At 50.2% G+C, this 18,007-nt stretch overlaps 2 protein-coding genes across 2 annotated transcripts; one reads left to right on the forward strand and one right to left on the reverse strand.

Annotated features, from left to right (window-relative positions):
- Positions 1-2,238: 2,238 nt before the first annotated feature.
- On the forward strand, positions 2,239-10,278 carry HOPX (HOP homeobox). Its single transcript, XM_061374469.1, has 3 exons — positions 2,239-2,673; positions 6,968-7,143; positions 9,651-10,278. Exons 2-3 carry the CDS (start codon positions 7,000-7,002, stop codon positions 9,726-9,728), a joined length of 222 nt encoding a protein of 73 aa, XP_061230453.1. The 5' UTR covers positions 2,239-2,673; positions 6,968-6,999; the 3' UTR covers positions 9,729-10,278.
- A 908-nt stretch (positions 10,279-11,186) lies between these two features.
- On the reverse strand, positions 11,187-17,819 carry SPMAP2L (sperm microtubule associated protein 2 like). Its single transcript, XM_061374458.1, has 7 exons — positions 17,310-17,819; positions 16,187-16,309; positions 14,499-14,636; positions 14,067-14,187; positions 12,841-12,972; positions 12,364-12,539; positions 11,187-11,754 (listed from the first exon to the last, which is right to left on the reverse strand). Exons 1-7 carry the CDS (start codon positions 17,486-17,488, stop codon positions 11,640-11,642), a joined length of 984 nt encoding a protein of 327 aa, XP_061230442.1. The 5' UTR covers positions 17,489-17,819; the 3' UTR covers positions 11,187-11,639.
- Positions 17,820-18,007: the final 188 nt, after the last annotated feature.

An 18,007-nucleotide genomic window follows, 5' to 3' on the forward strand; every position in this document is an offset into this window, starting at 1 on the left:
TGCCGGCGGGGGGAATGTCTCTGGAAAGCACATTTTTAAACTCACATACTTAGAAAAAAAGCCTGCTTAATGCTCAGACCAGAGGTTCTGGTACTAAGACTCATTTGCAGGAAGGAAAACATGGCAAAATTGAGGAGAAACATGTGTACAAAGCAAGCAGTATGAATGAGCCAGAAAACCTGAATTATATCCCATTGTCTCATGATGGATTGACAAGCTGCTTCCCACCTCTCCTCTTCGTTTTTTTCCCATCCTGTCTCCATGCAGCATTAAAAAGACAACACTTGGCCAGGATGTCCATGAGCTATGTGTCCAGTGGCCCCCACAAAGTGACTGCAGCCACAGTGCAAGCACTGGATGGTGTTCCAGCCTCTGTGAGAGGGGTGCGGAGGAGTGGGATGCTGAGCACAGGTCACTGCAATGCCAGAGTGTCATGGAAAACTGTCATATGGACATCACAGCAGCTATATGTTTTCCCCTGTTAGGAAGAAAACTCTGGGATGGGCCTGGGTGCACCCTGCGTTTTATTTCTATTGAGTCTACCTCCACGGACAAAGGGACATCATCTGGGGCCAGGGGAGGCATAACTCCAGCAGTACTATGACCCTCTCTCAGGGAGAGAAATGGAACTGAAGATTTCAGGGTCAGGAAAGCATTAGCATTTGCCAGCCAGACAGGGGCAGATTCACGACGTGACTTTCGCACTGTCACTGCAGGGCTCCCAGCACTTCTGAAGCCATTTCAGTGGCGTGTCTCAACCTGAAACACGTCGCTGCCAGCGCTCTCGGTGCAAGTCCAGACTGGGTTCACAGGCTAAGGGAAAGGGTTTTTTCCACATTAAAGACCTTCTCCCTGTTGACAGTAATAAACAAGGGAAGAGAGGAGCCGATCCTGTTCCTGCGGGCCAGGTTACTCACATTATGCAGTACTTGGGGCACACGCATGGGAGAAAATAGTAGACAGCATACAAACACAAGAAAATGTTTCTGCACCAGAATATCTCCCCATCTATCCTGTCTCCTAGGGTGGCCAAGAGCAGGTGCCAGACCAGAGCAGATGCATAGGGCAGGCAAGTAGCAGTACTCACCAGAGCCCCACTAAGCACATAGTGCAGGGCCTCTGCCTGGACCTCAACACTGGTTGGAGAGGGCTGTGTCCTGCTGCAGGGGTCTGCTCCAGCCCCGTTGTATGCACCCTGATCCATCCAGCCACTGCAGCTGGAGCCATCCCATCAGACACGTCTTCCAACTTGCTTGCCCGCACCCATTGCTACCCATGCTTCAGTCGCTAAGCACCAGTGATAAACAGGACATATCCCTTTGGCCAGGTGCCTGCCCAAGGCATGCAGGATCAAGTCTTCTCCTGAAAACCTCCTCTGGCAGCCACTGAGCAGCACCACTTGGTTTATCATGCAGTGAGGCTTATTCCTGTGGAAAAAAAAAAGCACTCTCGCTTGATCAGCATCATCCTCCAAGGAAAATTGGCACAGGTCTGCCTGCCCTTTGGTGCAGATCTCTTCCCAATCCCCTTGGCTAGGCCCTTGTTTCCCCCACACCACATTACAAAACCACTAAATCTTGAGGACAGCTTTGGCTCATTGCTAAACATATGGTAGGTTTCTTACTTGGGTTAGTCCAGCCACTTCTCCCCAGGGACTGGGCTCCCTGCCCCTGGCTCCAGCCAGCTTTAGAGCTCTTTACATCCAGTTTGCCTTTTTCTCTGGCAGATAATCTCAGACACTGCAATCCATACTCAGTTTCTCACGAACCCTTCCTGCAGCCCCTCTGATTTTTCCAACATCCCCTTCCAGCTATCTGTGAGCTGAGAGAAAAATCAGCTCCTCCCCACTGCACCCCACCCCACAAGATTCCTCCTTTTAAGCTGCTATCTAATGCTTCCAGCCCACCCCACTGGAAACTGGAGGCTCCCGGGCACTTAAATTGAGGGGAGTATAGGACTTCGGCAGGAGAGGATGCCCTGCCCTCCTCCCCATCTCCTGCCCTGTGTATCTGAAGGCACTTGGGATGCAGCAGCAGGTTGGATCCAGGACCCGGTCCTGCTCCCTTCACTCGGCCTCATTGGACCATAGCGCTGACTAAAGTGACAGCAGGGTCAGGAGAGTTGAACCTGGACAAGTCCTTTGCAGGGGGTTAAAGTGAGGTGAGAAGCCAGCCCTGCACAGCAGTGACTGCGGCCAGCAGGGGGGCTGGTGGCAGCGCTGCCAAGGGGGCAGCAGTGGGGCAGAGGGCCCCCAGAGGGGCAGGCAGGCTCTGCTGGCATGCAGATGAAGGGCTGAGCACGGTTTCCGCCGCACCCTGCCTTCACCCTTCCTGTACCCCTGCAGGAAACAGCCCCACAGCAGCTCTCACCGGGGGCCGGCAGGACAGCGCTCACCAGCCCAGAGCGTGGTGGGACGAGCCCCGACGGCTCCCTGTGCCACCCGTCCGCTGAGCCCCGCAGCACGTACAACCATGCGTTGAGCCCTGCCAAGGAGAGTGGATGCCAAACCTGAATTACCAGCCCAGAGAGTGGCTGTGGAACCCGGGAGCTCCTGTGATTTGCGGCAGGTTTTTCAGGTCCCCGCCTGTCACACACACTCGCAGATACTTAAGCAGTCACCCAAGGACCTGCAGGGTTCTTGTTTTACTCACTTCTGGTGCCTGACAGCTCCAGGTAAGCACAGGCGTTGAGCTGGGGTGGATTCACAGGTGTGGATGGTGGGGGGGATATAGGGAGGAGCTGACCTGATCTTAGTGATGCTGGGGAGGTTGGAGCAGCATCCAGCCGGGCAGGGGTGGTGGGAGAGCTTCATGACTGGGGAAGGGAGAGAGGCATGCAGGCAGGCGGAGAGCCCATGCTGTGGGTACTATGGGGACTTGCCTCTGCTTCAGCAGCTGCTGTGCTCTTGTTTGCTTTGTTCCTGTTGGATATTATCTTCTAAGAGGCTGAACGGGTAGTTTACAGGATGCATGACAGGTGGCTTTTCCTTATTTATGGCAGGGTCTGTTTTATTTTTAAAGCCTCCGTCCCACCTTATCCTGTGCGCCATGCCGGCTGATGTTATCCACAGCCACCCCACAGCAGGAGCCCGAGCAAAACGAGGGACAGGACACAGCTCTGCAGCAGAGCAAGGGAGGGCAGGAGGGCTGGTTTGCATTGAGAACTGCTATTTTGGTTTCCTGCCAGTGACAGGAAATAGCTGCAAGCAAAAACCAGGAGCAGATGATGCCTCCAGTCGCATCCCAGCCCTGACAACGGAGAGAGCAGTGGGGAAAGGGTCAAGAAACCCAGGAGGGTCTATAGGGCCCCATCAGCTGGGCAGGAGCTGCTCAGATTGTTTTCCAGGGTCTTCGGTGCAGTAAATCCTTAGAAAGCTGCAGAGCCAGCTAGCTATTGTGTCTGCTGTTCAAAAAGCAAAGCTGAGCAAACAGAGAGCATGTCTTTTCTGGAAAAGTGTCTGCTTTCTGCCAGGACAGTAAAGGCTGACTGCACTAGCAGCACTGGGCAGGCTTGCTGGGAGACGGTGGGATGTCCTCTCCCATCTCAGGCCAGAGCTAGGAGCCGTGCTAGTAACCCCAGGGTATCTTTGGGGAGCAGGGACATGGGCAGAGGGCGGTCTCTCTCCACACCACTGCTCCTACCTCACATCTAGGTCAGGTCACTGAGCTGAGTTTTAGGGATCACCAAGAACAGAGGTGCCCCCACCTCTCTGGTCCCTATCCCTATCCCGTTGGTCCTGATGTACAAGACTTGTTTCCCAGTATCTACTAAGACTTTCTCTTGCTGCAGCTCATTCCTATCAGCCATTGCCTTTTGTATGCTCCCTTCAAAATGGCCCTGGAGGTGCATTTAAACACCTCATCAGCCACACTAAGAGCACTAAGTAGTGCACAGCAATGCTGGCTGGAGCCAAGCAACCAATAAACCCCTTGCATGCTTCAGCTGGTGGCTGCTTTCACACTGCTCCACCTAAAACCAAGACACACAGAGCCAAGTGTGAATTCCTCGGGGCCTTTTAGCTTGATGCGTAGGACAGAGCAAGTGTCACCAGTGCTGTGGTTTCACAGTGATAGTGTGCATCTGGCATTGTCATTTCCGCCACGGTGAGTAGCTCTCTGCTGCCAAACTCATCCTTGTGCCACCCAAGCAGTTAGGACATTTAGGGACTCATATGCCCTCAAGTCCTGTCATTTACCCCCGGTTTTTAGCACCCAAGAGCTGCCAAGTGCTGAGTGCCACAATCTGCATAGGGTCGCATGGCTCCTGAAGATCTCCAGGACCTCATGGAGTGGAGCTCCAGGGACACCCAGGCTTTAGAGCTTTTCCTGAAAGCCATCTCACAGCCTTGAGGGGTGGGAGCAGGAGCAGAGTGGAGGCAAGGAAAAGCTGTCAAGCATCACATCCTGTGATGTGTGTGCTGGGGCACCCTGAGCTTCCAGCAGGTAGAAGATACTGTGTCCTACGGGGAAGTGCCTCAGGAGCCTGGAGATTATCAGAAATAAACAGCTGTGTAGATGAAACATGAAAGCTGAAGCACACGTTCCCTATGCAAATTGATGCGCACACATTAATGTATGTTAATGCAGCAGTCTGCAAGTGATGCTTTATAAACTGCCAGGACGTGTTGCTGCTGGTGTCCCAGGCTAGATGCATGAGCCAAAGGTGATGAGGTGATGATGGGGCTTTCTAGAAGGGCAGATGGCTCAGTGGGGTGTTGATCAAGGAGGAGAGGAAAGAACTGTGGCCTGAGCTTGGCCTCACCTGCACTTTGGCCTCATGGGGAGTCTGGCAGCCACAGTGCCAGAGAACAGCACCTCAAGTCCAGGGGATCTCCTTCTGCCCCTGTGTCTTTTCCAGAGGTCTCCAAATGCCCAAGGCAGGTGAGCAGCATTCACCTGGCCCCCTCCAGCTCACACACACAAAGGAATGAACTTTGTTGTTGTGCCTCTTCTGATATGGATGTCTCTGAACTGAGTTGACCCCAGGAAAACTCAGGCAGCTGTGTGCTGCAACACTCTGCTGACAAGGCCAGCTCAGTTTGCAGCCCCTGGGGTTAAAGGTGGGCTTTCCCCAGTTCATCCCGGTGTGGCGGACGATGCCCTCTACCAGCCTGCTCCATCCCACTCAGAGGTGCTCTGACCTTTCGTAACCACTGTGTTACAATTGGTATTTACCAAGTGACTCAAACAGACGGGGCTGTTTCACAACCAGCCCTGGTCTATTTATAAGCCCCTACTCAGATGCCAAAGGATCCTTTTATTAGACAAAGTACATTAGTCAAAGCACATCCTGCAGACAAGGCTCAGTGGGACCTTTGCTTTTTGAGGTAAAGCTGAAAGAAGAGGAGCTCTCCAGCCTCTCATGAATAGCAGAGCTGGCTCTCTGCAAGCTGCAAGGCAGTTTTGGAGCTGAGTCCCAGCAGCAGCAGTGCTGTCAGCAAGTGAGAGCCCTGGGGCATTCACTACACCCCAGGGTACTGAGCGAGCAATGGTCAGTTACCTGTCAACCAGAAAAGCAGTTGGGTTTAAAGCCACACAGTAGGGTGCAGCATGCTGGAGGTGCCTGAGTTCCATCCCAGAGCCAAAGGGAAGGGGAAGCTGGACTGCAAGGTGGAGACAAGGCAGCTCTGCAGCAAACAGCCCAGAGGAGTTAGTTCCAAGGTGGCCAAGAACCACCTTGGCAGCATAGGAGAGGCACAACACAGCCTGACAGAGACATGCCAGGCAACTCGGGTAGCAGGACAGCAGATCAAGAAAGGCCACATTTTTGCATCCAGCTCCTACCTGCCAACACCCCATAGCTTGGTTTCGGAAACACCAAAATGATTCAGCACCAGGGACTTCTGCATGCTTTGTGGGGACAACGCCTCGTGGTGTACTGGACCAAATTGGCAGGCTCGACCCCCTGCCATGCAGAGGCAAACTTGGAGCCCTGCAGAAGAGAGGTGTGGGATTTACCCAAGGCGTACCATCTCGTTTTGCTTGTGCTTTTGTGCCAAGTCCGCCAGAGATACGTGCAAAGCACAAGTGGGACAAACGTTACTTGGAAGGAGAATGCGGGCTCCTTGCTTGAGTGCCTGGGCAACAGATGTGCATGGGATACCATCTTCCAAGCACTGACCCCTCACTTACACACCAAAACCATGCAAACAGTTCAGTGGTGCTCAGGAACAACATCACTGTTTATGCCCATGCGTTAAATACCATTAAATATTAGCAAATATTTCATAGATAGAGAAATAGATAACACTAAATATTAACATAGCTAACATTAAATATTAGTAAAACCAAAGCAGCTCGCCTACTCATCACCAGCTTTGTGTGGTCTGGCCATGCTGCTAGGAGGAGGACCAGGACACTGCTCAGGAGGGAAAATGGGGTGATTGCTGGGTCCAAACCCACACTCCCAAAGATCCCAAAGGTTTGTGATTCCCTTGCACAAACTTGCCTGGTCCCTGGGAAGAAGGGAAAAAAGAATAGAAATAAACTAGGCTGGATGCCAGGCACTGTCCCCTCACCCAGAGCCTAAGTAGTGCTTTTTTCAATTAATGTCTTTAAATTAACCCCTTCAACAAGCCCGCTGCCGTGACATCACTCCCAAGCGACGCCCAGGCCTAAATACGGTAGTAAACAGGAATCGTCCCCACGGGAGTCACACTGGCTATAAATACAGCAAGAGGGGAGCGCTGAGCAGAGGACGGGCTGCAGTTCCCCGCCAGCTAAGGATGGTGAGACAGCTCAGCTGGGCACTGGTGATGTGTGGTCACCACGGGGGGGAAACTGTGTGTGTGTGCCAGGATGTGCTGGGGGCCTGGAGCTCCCGGCTGAGCTCCCTGGCATGCCTTTGGGAAGGGAGCTGTGCCCTGCCAGGGCAAGCAGGGAGATAGTGGGGAGAGGGACGGCAAACCCGGGGCTCAGCAAGTGAGCTTGGTGTCAGCTTGGGCAATGACACTGGCCCCTCTTCGCAGCGCCTGGCCCCATAGCCCTACCCAAGGAGGAGATGGCCACAGAGAAGCCAGTGACTCCCACTGAGGAGCAGCTGGAGATCCTGGAGTACAACTTCTGCAAGGTGAACAAACACCCTGACCCCACCACGCTGTGCCTCATTGCGGCCGAGACTGGGCTCTCTGAGGAGCAGACCCTGGTGAGTGTGTGCCCCTTGCCCTTACTTTGGCACCAGCTCTGCTCCCCCTGCCTGCCTCTGTGTCCCACAGACTCTCCCCACATCTCCTGCTTGTCCTGTCTCCAGCTCTCTGTCATATTCCCTGCACCCTTCTATTCACCTACATGCTTCTTACTGTACTTCCTGCACCTCTCATGCTCCCCAACTCTCCTGCAGTCCTCTGCGCCCCATATGCACCCTACTTGCACTCCCTGCAGCAGTCTGCACACCACACCTACAAGTCTTCTCTGCATCTCCACAACCTCCAGTGCACCCCTAACCCCATACTGCACCCACAGAACTCTACTGTACCACCACCTCTCCCTGCACCCCACATGTTCCTGCCCCTGCATCCCCAAAGCCCCTTCCCCTGTAATCACAGCCCCTTCATTCCCAGCCATGGCATCCCACTGGGATCCTTTTGCTCCCCTCACACACCAGGAGCACTATCCCCATCCTGGGCTTGGATACCAGGCTAGTGATTCCCACAGCCAGAACAAGGGCACACCCTGAGGGTCACTGACTGGCTGTGAACCCCTGAATATACAAGCCACTTGTGCTGTCCTTTCCTTTCAATCTATTTCTAATAGTCTTGGGTACCCAAACCACTGCTGGCTTTGCAGTCTGAAGAAAACAGTTATTCTACAACAGACAGATACAACTGCTGCAGGATGCGCTCAGGGACGTGCTCAGGCTGTGCACACTCCCCCTCACTGCACTTTGCTACTTTAGCGTTCCCAAGCCTGCATGTCAGGCAAGTCTGTCCACCTTTTGAGGAGACACAGAGGCTTCCAAATGTCCCTTCACAGGGACAGGCTGCCACTGCCTCGGACTTACACTGAGTTTTGTGCTCCATCTGACTACCTGCAAGCTATCCTGGGCTTCAGAAACAAATGGCTCCTACACAATTCCTTCAGGTTGCAGTGCAGCCAGTTTAAATGCAGGTATTTTATAAGCTACTAGACCCATGGCAGCATTGGTGGGTATAGAAAGGAAATCCAACTCGCTGAAAAGCTAGCAGCAGAGAGCTGCCAAGCCTGGCTCTAACTGGGCAAAGACAAAGGGATATGAGAGCTAAGCAATGCCAGTACTTAGCCTGTCCCAGGGAAGGATGCTGGTATAACATCCATTGCCCATGATAGCCCTTGGCTGGAGTGGAAAAGGAGACCCTTTTTTTACTGTGCTTTAATGACAGGCAGGTACCACTGCTTGTTTGAAGCCACACCCTTGGAATACCTTTTCCTCTTTAGAAATGGCACTGCTCCCTTTCTCTTTTTCCTAAAGCAAGTTGTAAACACAGGACAGATATGCCCAGGACACATCTGGAGAAGTCTTAAAAATCTTCCCTGATAGCCATCTTTTTCCACAAATCCAGGGTGCTCCTAGGGATCTGGAGATGAAGGACATATTAAGGACAGGATCAAGACTGGGATGGTGAGCTGTGAAGTGCTTGCATTGCATATAACAGAGCATTATCACTGTTGACATCTGGAGTGCTTTATTGGCTAGATATAGCAGCCATTTTAATAAAATCAGTAAAAATGAGATGCAAAGAGGTGGTGAGTCAAAGGGAGATGATGGTTGAGGGCAGGAAGTGAAATTTTTGGGAAGAGGCGAGGCGAGGCAAGCAATCATCTGACTGGATGCGGTCCAAGGCAGTGCTGGTGCGAAAGCCACTTTGTAGAGAGCATCGTGGTTGTGTCATTACGAACCACAATAGCTTCAGAAATAGCCATGAACAAATATAGCAACAGAGTGAACAGCAACAAAGCAAATCACAGGCACATTCCCAAACAAAAGGCTGAGCTGTGCTTCCGGGACACGAGTTATCTCTCTCTTCTTACGCAGGTAGTGTGGCTTTATTGAGCTGCATTTTAGCTAACGTTCGAAATTGCAGCTGCCTTCAAGTGGCGTCAGCAGCTCTGGGAGTTGGCCTAGGGATGCTAAGCTACTGCACAGTAACATAGCCATGCATATTGCTTGAAGACTAAGATCACTGTAACCCATTTTTTAAGTTTATTTGATCTTAAATTTGCTGAGAGCCACTGCATTGTCCCTGTCATACTTTCTGAAGCAGGTCAGCTTGTGATTCCTGTCTGTTTTGGACCTGCAGTGATTGTTTCATTGCTCCAGCCATTTAAGCAGATGCCATCCAGCAGCTCCTCAGCCAATTTCTTACTCTGTTTGCAAGAAAAACTTGGACTCACAGAAATAAAACAAGAACTTACCCATGCTGTCAAGGTCTGAAGTGAGCAAGAGAAATGAGTTTGAAAGCAGTGAACACATCAGTAACAAGACCATTCATTCAGTCAGAAGCAGCTCTCCTGATGCCTGTACTGCCTAGAAACAGTGCAGCACCTTCAGATAGCAGAACCAGGAGTTTCCCTCACCTGGTCCCATGTGCTGACCACATCTGCACCTTTAGCAAGGTTATTTAGAGGCTCACTCAGCCCAGTGCACTCAACCTCTTTCTCTTTTCTTTCCTCCAGAAATGGTTCAAGCAGCGCCTGGCAGAGTGGAGGAAGTCTGAAGGGCTGCCCTCACAAAGCGGATCTGTCAGGGACTAGAGGACGCTGCTCCAATCCCCAGGGCTGCTGATAATGATGGTGAAGTTCTTCAGAGTGGGTTTCCTTGGGGTTCTTCTGTTGCAATAGGTTTTGAGACACAAAGTAATAGCCTGCTATTTACCATAAGTTTTATTTAAAGTGTACATAACCAGGAAAAAGTATTATATATATATATGTGTGTGTGTATACAGCTTCCGATGGCTGCATAACCTATCTAGTGATTCCCATCCATTAATAATGCCCTTGTCCCAGGCTTACAGAAAAGCTGACATGAAATCTTCAAACATAGAAGGGGAGGGAAAGATTTATTTTGCTTATGCTCCCCAAAGGCAAAGCATACATTCTAGCTTTAATATACCATCCAGAGAGGAGGGCACCTGGAAAACAGATGTGTTGCTCAGATGATCTTAGTTAGCTCAAGATGCTGAGTCAGCTCTGGATATCAGCAAACTGAGAGCCTACACAGTCATCAGACCAAGGCAAGCCTCCCTTGAATGTATTTCTCACATTGCTGTTAAAGGTCATCAAAGGGAAAGAATTCACGTTTTGGTTTTTTTGGGTGTTTTTTCCAATGCATTAATAAAAAAACCAGAGTTTTTTGATGAGAGGAGCTGTGTTACGTCCCTGTTTGTGCTCCTTGCCCCGATGGCAGGAGACTGACTTCTTCCTCTGGGAGAGCAACACTTCTCCAAAGACAGCCTCAGTGGGCATTGTGAGGTATCCCTCTTGCCACAGGGATAGCACACGGACATGGGCAACCTCCATGGGTCCATCCATGGCAGCCCACACAGCCTCATCCCTGAGGTGGCAGAGGCTGGTAGCACTGGGGCTCCCCCATGGGTGGGGGCATCAGACTTCACCCTCCATCTGGCCATTTTTAAGCTTAAGGGATGTAGTTGCACTCGGGCTTTTGCACAGAACCCAAACTCTGGTACACTGACCTGGTACAGGACAATGCATGGGATAAAAAATAACCAGCACCGTTGCTCAGTGACCTTACCTTGTTCAAAAGGGTTCAAAAATCCTCTGCTTAGTGGATTACTGAATCAATTACTGGATCCTCTGGTTAATCCTGTTGTGGTTTGTGGTGACCTGCCTCTATTCCTTTGGAAGGAGAATCGGCTTAACACAGGGAAGATCAAGATACTCTGCCAGTGAAACTGCCACATGCTTTCTTTTATAACTTTTGTCCCTCCATTATTCTGCCTAGGGTTACACAACCGAGTATCTGAACCGCAGACATATAACCCACCTGTGTAACTTGTACCAAAGATGCACACAAAGCAAAAGCCTGCTTGCCCATTCTCCGGGCATTTGAAAGAAGGGGCCCCAAACTCAAGCCAACTCAAGGTACCTGCCACCCCAGCATTTCCAAAGTCTGTGCTAAAGCTGAACACCTTATCAAATCCAGCCCTGGATCTGGAATGTTGCAGCCTTTTGTGTTTCTATTTCTGTCACTGAGAAGATCTCTAAACTTTAGCAAAAAATTTAAAACCCCAAGGTCAGGAGTTGCACTGCATCAACGTGCTGCGTGCCGTTGGCTGTGGTTCGCCACACTTACTTATGTGAAAAAACAGTTCCTGTGCTGGCTTCCCCCAGCAGTTGTTTCATCACTTCTTTAACTGTTATAGCTAAAAAATAAGAAGAGATATAAAATCCAGACGTAACTCATCCTAGGGAGAAAGGCTTCCCACATTAGGTCAAATCCTGCTTTTTTCCTCTGCTCACTATTTTTGTGCTTATGGAATGACTGTTTTATTTAACTCCCCAGATTAGCCCAGTAAAAGTAGCAGCTCGTAAGAAGTGTTCCTGGTAGGTACTGCTGTGTTCAAGTAGGTTTTCCAGTCCGAACAGACTGATGTTCCAAGGGGGACAGCTGGCACGAGCAGAGGGCTGTGCTTCTGAGGAAGCTCAGCGCTTAATCGGACAAGCCAGTTCCTTGATCCGAGCAGAACAAATTGCCTTCTTAGCAGACTCCTTCACGATGAAGGCATTTGGGTTGAATTGAGTCAAGTTCATCGGAAGCCTGGGGGAGTGAGGACAGAGCCGGTCAATTCCAACTGGAGCAGAGCCAGCTATCAAAGCTGCCTGCCAGTTGACACACCTCCACCTGTGCCCTGCCCTGTCCTGGGAGGACAAAAGCAGTCATGTCTTGGCTGCTGTCACCAGGACACTAGTGAGAGCAGATGTCCCATCTCTCACTGCAGCTGCCACAGCCACTACCACAAGGCATTCCCTCTCTCTCTGTGAAACACCATACCCAGCACTTCCTGCAGCCCAGGCTGAGGCCAGCTGTATCATGCTGGGCAGCATGAATTTGCTATACTGCACCATGTGTCAGCTGGCTGCTTTTAATAATTTCAGCTAATAATTACAAAGTCCCAGCCAGTAGTTCCTACTGGAATTAGAAAGCTCCTATTTCTCCTCTTTTGATTGTCCTTCCACCTCAGAAATGCTGTTTAAACCACAGCCCATGTAGCAGTAACACATCCAGCCATACAAAACCCATACATTTTGGAAGTGAAAAAGCAGTGGCTTAATCACATTCCATAAATCCAAATCAACAAGGTACCATGGCCTGCATGAAACGGGCTGACAGATGATCATTTCTGCATAGCAGTGAAGCAGCACCTACCTTTTGCAAGGCTGGGCCAGTTCCACAAGCCTTGGTGTAGCCACTGCCTGCTTTGCAGCCTTTGTCACTGACCATGCAGCATCCCGATTAGGCATATAATCAGGATGCAATCTTTTTGGCATAGCCAGCTCCAGGGTCCGAGGGCTAGCAGTTGCCTCCTGAGCAAACTTGGAAACCTGTGGAAGAATGGGGAGGAAGGTCCCTCCAGATATGTTCCTGGCATTCAAAGGTGACCAGCCTGCAACTCAGTGTACCCAGGTTTACAGCCACTGACCACACACAGGTGCAACATGATCCTGTCCATGCTCTGGACGGAGGACAAGTCCTGCTCTCCAGCCCCGGAAGCAGCTACATCAGCGTCACAGACAGCAGCACATTCAGGGCTGCCATGAAGAGAGCCCCCAGTGACTGAGCCCCTGTACTCTCCCCTCTGCCCAGCATCCCTGCCATGCACAACCCCAGGTGATGCTGCCTTACCGGGCGAATGGCAGATTCAAAAGGGCCATACTCATAGCAGCAGGTCACCTTCTTGACCGAGGGCTCTGCCAGCTGATGTATCCGTGAGGATGTTCTGGCCAAGGCTGCAGCATTTGTAACCTGTGTTGGCACCTGCATGGGTTCAGAATGGGGGAGACATGTGCAGACACACAGCTTGTCCACAGCAGCTCAGAGGGACACACTCCCTTCTCCAAAGGGATAAGCACCCAGCATTCTTCCTCTGCAGACATGGTTACAAGAAGAAGCACTCTCACTTTCTCAACATGCATTAGTTTTCTTTCACCTGAACTAGAAGGTAATTTTGGCACTACTGGGATTTGTATGTCTTAGCCAGTATTACTTTTTTCCCAGCTGTCACCCCCTCATAGGCAGGAGAGGAATGTCTGTAACCAGAGCCTGTGCAGCCAGGTGAGAGTGCAGAGAAATTTCTTCCAGAGTACTGTTTTTCATATTTGTCTTCCTGGCTGAATCAAATAATTTCCCCTCCTAAGGAGAAACACTCAGATTTCAGGGTAAAAATACTGGTGCAGTTAACTGCATTCCTACAGCAAAAGTGATTACTGCTCCAGCATGGGACATCTTCCCCTATTTTTCACAGGGTTACTGATGCCAAGTCCTGCTCCAGCACAGTCCCCCTTATGTCCCAGCCCAGAGACTTCATCCAGAAAACTTGGCCTTTGCCATGGAATGAGTGTAATCTGAGATTGCCCTTTCACCCCTGCCAAAGCAATGACTCGCCTAAAATGAGCAAGTTCAGAAATATGTCTGTAAATCAAGCTAATCTGGTAAGACATTGTTAAAATCTATATATTGTTTGCAAGCTCATGCACCCTATATACACAACACAGCTGCCCAACTGAAAACACAACTGTATTCCCTAGGAGCTGAACAGACCGTTCCCATCAGGTTTCTCCACTTTCCCAGGCTGCTTTATCAGGGGATATGCAGCCCAAATGCCTCCCTTGGCTCTCCTACTATTCTAGGCTGCTCCAGCCTGGCTGTTCTCTGTCCCTCAGCAGGGAGATTTTCAAAGACAGCATCTCATTCCAAAAAGGCAGTTTCTCTCAGTATCACAAACCCCAGCAGAACCACAGTTTCGCCATAGCACATGCTGGGCACATCCAGGGGCAGGATACAGGGTTTAAAAACTCAGGACAGTTTGCTGCATCACTGTCCCATCCAATCTCACTCAACCAGCTCCTCACCTTTTTGGCTGGCAGGAACTCTGGGTGCAGCACTTTTGGCTGGGCAAGCTCCACAATCCGTGGGGAGGTCTTACAGCTCAGTGCTGCTGGTGACACAGGCCATTCAGGGGACGTGCGAGGTCTAGAAGCAGAGTCACAGCACCACCACTCAGGGATATTTCCCCACACTGGTTAAACCAGGCAGCAGCAGGGATGTTTAAGTCTCACATTTGCTGCAGTAGAAGGAAGCTTTGTTTTGTGGCTACTTCCAGTGCAGAACCCACACATACTATGACAAAGACCAGATGTCCTAACCTCAGCAGAGTCCCTGTTCTGCATTTTGCCCTCTGGTATACCCATCTTTGTTCCTGTATTTGTTACTTTAAGGCTGGACTAATGCTGTAAGACCCAAGGGCCTTCCTATAGAACCCTACAGGATTTCTGGTCTCTCACCTTTTCAGCAGGTAAGCAGCCTGGTATTGTTTAGGTTCAGCCAACTTCATCAGCCGATCAGAAGGGAAGCGAAAATCCACTAGTGAGGGATGCTCCCAGGTTGTTGATTCCCGTCCACAGCTGTACAAGTAGAGGGGCCTGAAGGAACAGCACAGAAAAGTTAGTAAACTGACAGAGAACTTGGTTCTGGTAGATGGTATCCTAAGGTTGGTTAAACAACCATGCCTGTTACATGTACAAAAGCTGGCACCAGTGCACATGGTAAAGCCATGAACAAACGGGCATTTACACTTGAGATTTCCTGGTAAATGCTGTTTGTGTATGTAAAGTCCTCTTTTAAGCATCCTCAGTGCATTGCTTTCAAAGTCTAGGCCTTTGCCTGGCCCATTACTCCACAATACAAACCCGGCAGCATCTTGTTCAGCTCTAACAATTTAGAAACCACTTTGTTGCAATGGGTTAATAGCTGTTGCAGCTCCTTTCATCTTGGGATCTCCCCACGCTTGCCTAGTGCATGCTCATCCAGCTTTCCATCAGCCACAACCATTGGAAGATGACTGTCATCCCCAGGGAAGAGGTGAGCAGAAAGGCAGGAAGGGCTGTCAGGCAGACACCATTAGTCAGAGGCAGAAGCTCTCAGGAGGATGAAAGCCCTTGAACTGATGACAGTGGCAGAGGAGAGAATAATACAGACACACACGTCTTGACACCACTCCAGGTAGAGGAAAGCCAGGAGTACAACACAGTTCAATATGCATTCTCATTGCTCAGACTTCTTACAGACTAGCAACCACCATTCTGTCTCCAAAAGAACTTCATTCCCTCCTGCTGAGCTACAGAAGATACAGATCAGCTGCTTCAAGTAATGCAGCATCACCCAGCACCACTGAAGCTTACATTTTTCACCTTGTTCTTCACTCCTATACCCAAACACTATTTTTTTTTTACCATGTAGTGACAGCAGAGGTTTAACTCAAGCCAGGAGACCTGGGTTTCTACCAGCCAGCAGGATGCTGCAAGATTTCTCTGTTCATAGCACTTCCTAACCTTTAGTCACAAGATTTAGGCCAAGTTCCAAGAGGATGCAGGGGATCACTAATTGTGTCCAGGTGCCTGCTGCATCAGCCCCAGTACAAACAGAGAACCCTCTAGGGACAGATAGTCCCTCTGTACACACAGGTGTGACACACACGTTTCCATTAAAGCATGCATACGCGCAAATTATATCTCTGCTTCCATGCCAAAGCAGAGCTGTTGACCGGGGTTTTTGTTACAGCAGAGGAATATGTTCCCAAGCGCTTGGAAACTGAGATCAAGGCTGGCTCTTATGGCAGTTGATCCAAACCCAGAGCAACCACCACATGTTGGAGAGGCCATTTTCACAGACAGGAAGCAGGTACAAGGAAATAAAAGGGCACCAAAACTCAGCAGCCCCCAGTTCCTCCTCATTTTGGAAGTCAAGCATTCAGGGTGACTACTCCCATAGCGCTTCCTTCCCTGCTACAGATGGTCCCTGTTCCAAGCACCAGTACAGACTGGTGGGTGTCAGTGGCATGGAAATCCCTGTGGGGCAGCAATGGCAGGAAAGGAGATGGCATCTCTCTTTCCCTGCACCCACTGAGTCCCTTTGCTTAGTCAGCACCCTCTGAGCTGCCTCCTTCCCCAAGATGTGCTATCACATTACTGACCTGCACAGGTTCTTGCCAAAATCTTGCTTGGGCTTGGCCAATTCCAGGATCCTTGCAGATGGTCTAGCTGTCATAGCACGCCGTGAGGTGGTCCATATCGTCTCTTGGTTTCCCCAAACAAGCCTAGCAAGAACAGCAAGGGTGTGAAATTTTAGGAACATGCCCAAGTGTGAACTGTGCTTGCTGGGGTTATCCTTCCCTGCCTGGGATGGAACACACATATGGTCCCTATGGCTACCCCCACCTGTAAAGTGCCGCTGCTGTTTCCTGAGCACTCACTTTCTCTGGCACACTGTCCAGAGTTAGAAAATGTCACCAACTCAAAAAGAAAAAAGCCTTCAAGGGATGAGTCTGGTTTTACAACTACCGGTGGATGTGCAGAAAAGGTCATTTCATTACATCTCTGAAACCCCTGGGGGAGTTTCATGATTGCATTTTTCTTGCCTCACTGTTACCATCTAGCTATACCACAAGTATGACAGTAAAAATAATAATACTGTTATGGTCAGGGTGTGCCATGGAAAGTGGGTGAGGTTTTGCAGCACGTTAGTGGTTACTCTCCTGTGCCCAGGGCAAATCTGGAGCTGCTCATTCCCAATTGAGAGAGAGGCCATGATGGGAGAGGGTACCAGGGTAGTCAGGAGAGGGAACAGCTGGGCGATGGGTTTGTGGAACCTTTTCCAAGCACAGTGACACCCATACAGACAGTGGAGAAGAGACGTTATCAAGAGACTGTTGCCCTGGCATCTCAAGCCATAGCTTGACCACATAACGCTGACAGCAGCTCTGCTTCTAAAGCTGAACTGTGTTCTCCAGGATGCAGCAGCCTGTGACTCCAATGAGGTCCAATCTCCTTGCACCACTACGCCATCCTATCCTGCAACATCTCAGTGCAGCAACTCAGACAGGACAGCAAAGACAAGACTGGATCAAGCCCAGTTTTTTGATTGAAAGCAAGAGCAAGTCAAAGAGAGCCCCTCATGCACTGAACACCTCCACCTGGATTTTCTGAGCCACTCCTGCTCTTGAGAGGGAAGCAGTAGCAAGACAAAAGCAAAGGGTCTGTACTGGCTGAGGTCCCATCAATCCCCAGCCCTTGAGCACGGCTACATTACCTCCTTACCTGGGGTCATTTGCACAAGCTGCTTTCTTGGGTTCTGCAAGTTCCCGTATCCTGTCAAAATTGCAGAAAAGGACAAACATGCCATTTAACATACAGTTAAACCAACAAAGCACAAAGAAGCTACTGCTGTACTCAAAACCACATAACACACTCTCAAACTCCTCTGCCTTTTCCTCCATCTCTTACAAGAGTGTGTTTAACGGACCTCTCTCTCCTAGTACCTTTCCATCCATTTAATCTGAACTCATCAACCCATGAATTTTTGTGCTATTTCTTGGATTGCAGACACAAATTTGCAATTCTGCCCTCATTGCAGGGTCCCTTTGAGACATTGCAGAGAGAGGGGGAAGGTATTTTCTGGTTAATAACACACCATGCAACCCCGGCAGATAGGAGATGGATGATGTCTTCAGCCTACAGGGGCCCAGATGAACAGAAACACTCCTGTGGTTTGCTTAAAGTCGACATGGAGATTTCCCACAGGGCTTTAGGAGCACAGGTGAAGCCATATTTTTTTATCATTTTATTTCAGTCTGTTTAGCACAAGAGTCTTAGATGCTAGAGACTGAGGAACATACATGGTCTGTGCCCTAGCAGCCCTGAAAACCATAGAGTCATCAAATAGTTTGGGTTGGAAGGGACTTTCAAGGGTCACCTAGTCCAATCCCCCAGCAATGAGCAGGGACATCTTCAACTAG

Source organism: Neopsephotus bourkii, unplaced genomic scaffold, assembly GCF_033783945.1.
Source record: "Neopsephotus bourkii isolate Nb327-2 ecotype Australia unplaced genomic scaffold, CSIRO-AGI_Nbou_v1 NB_168, whole genome shotgun sequence".
Lineage (NCBI taxonomy): Eukaryota > Metazoa > Chordata > Aves > Psittaciformes > Psittacidae > Neopsephotus > Neopsephotus bourkii.

What these genes read in the sequence shown, in the direction of transcription:
- HOPX (XM_061374469.1), top strand. Translation starts at nt 7,000, where the DNA reads ATGGCCACAGAGAAGCCAGTGACTCCCACTGAGGAGCAGCTGGAGATC. An exon ending in TCTCTGAGGAGCAGACCCTG is followed by an intron (nt 7,144 to 9,650) that starts GTGAGTGTGTGC and finishes TCTTTCCTCCAG; the next exon opens with AAATGGTTCAAGCAGCGCCT.
- SPMAP2L (XM_061374458.1), bottom strand. Translation starts at nt 17,488, where the DNA reads ATGGAGGAAAAGGCAGAGGAGTTTGAGAGTGTGTTATGTGGTTTTGAG. An exon ending in GCTTGTGCAAATGACCCCAG is followed by an intron (nt 16,310 to 17,309) that starts GTAAGGAGGTAA and finishes TGTTCTTGCTAG; the next exon opens with GCTTGTTTGGGGAAACCAAG. An exon ending in TTGAATCTGCCATTCGCCCG is followed by an intron (nt 12,540 to 12,840) that starts GTAAGGCAGCAT and finishes ATTCTTCCACAG; the next exon opens with GTTTCCAAGTTTGCTCAGGA.